General features: G+C 39.2%; 1 protein-coding gene across 1 annotated transcript; it reads right to left on the bottom strand.

The window, feature by feature from the left end:
* Positions 1-470: 470 nt before the first annotated feature.
* LOC146168502 (uncharacterized) lies at positions 471-2929 on the bottom strand. Its single transcript, XM_083386284.1, has 2 exons — positions 2277-2929; positions 471-1513 (listed from the first exon to the last, which is right to left on the bottom strand). The coding sequence occupies exons 1-2, from the start codon at positions 2927-2929 to the stop codon at positions 1096-1098; spliced, it is 1071 nt and encodes a 356-aa protein (XP_083242410.1). The 3' UTR covers positions 471-1095.
* Positions 2930-3343: the final 414 nt, after the last annotated feature.

Below are 3343 nucleotides of genomic sequence, written 5' to 3'. Positions count from 1 at the left end.
AAACCATAAAGGTTTGGTCTAAATTGGTATCAAATTATTCTTGGGAAGGTTTATTGTGTGATATTCGAGTAAGTTTCCTGGTGCATAATCAAAGTATGTTGAGGATATGACCCGCCTGGGAGCATTATTTGTTCGACTTGTGTGACATTTAAGACAAACACGTAATCCCGGTACCAAATGGCGTACAACGTAAACGCAATATTTTGTAAACTCTGACAAATTTTGTGTGGATAAACGCACCCCTGGGGAGTGGGGAGGTATAGGGGGGTTGTGAAGGGTTAGCAAGGAGGGCGCGAAGGACAAAATAAGAACATTAAAGTTCCCTTGTCTAAAATCATATTTATAAATTCAATAAACTGTGTGCTTTAAGGTGTCACGTCTCCTCTAAATTAAACGTTGTTAAAATCAACCAATCGATTGTTATTTTTTCACGACTCGCGTGAATGCTTATATGTATTTGAACAGTTTCACTTGAACATTTCTAAAGGTTACTTTTATAACGACTTGATCATGCAAAGCAATGTTATTTTTCTTACTGTCAAACCATAAAGACTTCCAAGGGAGAGAAAATATTGTCAAAACAAAACGTTGGTGGCGGTGAAAAGATTTATATTTATATTAACATTCTAATATAAATAACAGTAGTTATGCTAATGTCCAGCTGGAAGTCATAGGCATGGGCAGCGAGGTCGTTTAAACGCTGCAGTAAGTAAGCTTAAACTTTTTTCGCCCGTTACAAAAACGTTAGCAACGATTTGTTTAAATCAATGTTATACAGACAATCATCAAGGTGCCAGTAAAATGAACCTGCTCGTGGACCGAAATTTTATTTGCGTACTCCCATGTGTACGCGTTCTTATAAAACATCGTTATATATAGATATTACAGTCATATTTGTTGTGAATGAAATGCAGAATTTTGGTCGGGGTAAACGAAACTATAACTAAAAAACGTCTAAGAAACACTGCTTTAGAGCACCACCGACTCTGAGCAAACAATTTACAAAATCAATCACGCAGTTGGAAATCCCTTGATTGCTGTTTCCTACTTCCTTGTACGAGCTACGCGACGTTTCAAACTCTGTTGGCTTGTGCGTCATCGTCTTACTTTATTCACAGTTGCGTACTCGTCCGCAGGGGGCTGGTTCATAACCCTGGTTATTGTTGAATAGGACACTCCACTTCCCTCTGCGCTTTCGTCGTCCGCCGCGCCAAGCAACGTCGTATATGTCACCCCCGATCCAATTTCTGGTTGCTGTACGGTTGACAGAGGGAAAGAACTGCTGAAGTTAAGGTCAACGCTCGTACGCTGGCCTTCATTGCCATTTAGGTTCTCGTAGGGGGCGCTTAGTTGAAGAAGGGCTCCAGCCGGTGGAGGCGGTGGAGGAGGCGAGGTAATGCGACGACTTGACGCCAAGTCCGGTGTCTGATTTAAGGATTGGGGCCTACTTGCAACGTCGGTAATGAAACTGTATTCCGAGTTGGCCACCTGATTGGTTTCGTGAAGTTGAATACTGCAATACAACAATATAAAGGTTTTTTGATTTAACTAAACAAACAGGGACAATGTTTTAATACTCTAATCCGGCTAATGAATGCCGCAGTGCTGTAATGACTTGAGTACATTTAAGTCCTTTTTTCAAACGACTTGATAGAGTCTTCAGGCAAAATCACTTTACTTGGGTTGAAATTAAGTATTTTCATTTAAATATGTTTTACAAAATAAAAAAAAATATTGCTTGTCATGTTGCAGTATTGCTACTTTTTAGTTTAGTTGAATATCACAATCGGACAGGCCTACCAATTTTAATTTTAATATTTTAACGTTTTTGTTTTTATGTCTTTGACTTGACTTGGAATTGACTTGTTATAATAATGACATGAACTAGAACGGTGTGCGTAATGTTAGCTGAAGCATTTTGCTAATGGTGTAGCGAGATTTTGGCAAGGGTTTGTATATATTTAGAGTCACTTCTCTAACCTACTAACATTTATACTTTATTTTCTAGTTGCGGTGGACTAAACACAACGCCGCTGAACTATTTTCTCTTGATTAGGGTTTGAGTGGACAATGGGTTGTGTGCTTCAAAAGATAGTAGTGCTATTGTTTGAAGCCTTGTTATGGCAGTTTAGGTCTTATTCCGATGAAGGTCTTACTCTGACTTAGGTGTTTAGTCTTATTTTAAAGTGTTTATTCTGACGTTGATCTCAACCATATTTAAACCTTATTGCTGGAGTCTCTTATATTTTGTCTTTCCCTTACCATAACCCACGCACCTGTAATATCCATGGTCTTCTTGTGGAGTAGTCTGATTTAGATCCGCGGGTTTGGTTTTCTTTCGAGATGGGCAACAGCCGACGACGCATGTCTTCATTCCAGATTTTGTGAAATCCTGTCTGGTCAGTCGACGGACGCGATAATGATATATCACCAAGACCAGCGTAATCAAGAGTAGGACGGCGAAGATCGCCCCCATAACGGCGCCGGCGTTCATGGCCGTAGCGTCAGTGAGTGTCTCGATTGACGTTCCGGAAGTTGTGATACCAACAGTTGCATTTGTCCCGGGTACTGTAGTTGAGAGTGCGGTTGTTGTACCGGTTGTAGCAGCGAGTGTGGTTTCAATGTAAGGAACCTGGCATATATATCGTCTCGAAAAATTGCAGTCATCTAATGATGTCGATGTAGCCGTCGATGTTATTTGCAAGCGGTAGCAGTTATTTGTTGTTGTTGTGCTTGTTTTTACCCAGTAATCTCTGTTTAAAGTGCAACATTCTTGGAGTTTTTCTTCAATCTGCTTGTTGTTAACAAGGGTAATGTCCCCTCCAGCAGTTTTCTTGCATTCGTTTTCGGCATCTCTGTACTGTTTAAAATTATCTTCTTTAAAAAGATAGTCAAATCCGTTTAGTCGGCAAACTACGTTGCAAGACATTCTTTAGCTTTTTCCTTAGCACTCTGTTTTATGCTTTTAAGCTCAAAAACAAAATATATTTATAATGTATTTGTGCAATACGGATAAATTACTCGTTTAGTGAACATCAAATGTACCGTTTACAGTATCATAACAGACGGCATACTTGTTTACATAGCTCAGAAACACGCGGTTAGCCTGTGCCGAATTTCTTTGTTAAATAAAAATGGATTTGACATTTAAAAATAATCACTCTAAACGCTTTTGAAAAATTAAGAAAAAAAGCACTTAAAACTGTAGCATTACCAAGCGACTGCCACTGACGCGTTGACATGATTTAAGCAGTTGATTTAGCGCACGAGCAAAACACAAAAATAACTCTTGCTACAATACGGGGTATGACTAATAGGATTCCATGACGTTTTCTTAAGAGTA

This window comes from Ascidiella aspersa, chromosome 1, assembly GCF_963924565.1.
Source record: "Ascidiella aspersa chromosome 1, kaAscAspe10.2, whole genome shotgun sequence".
NCBI classification, from domain to species: domain Eukaryota; kingdom Metazoa; phylum Chordata; class Ascidiacea; order Phlebobranchia; family Ascidiidae; genus Ascidiella; species Ascidiella aspersa.
This window is presented reverse-complemented; position numbering and strand designations above follow the sequence as displayed.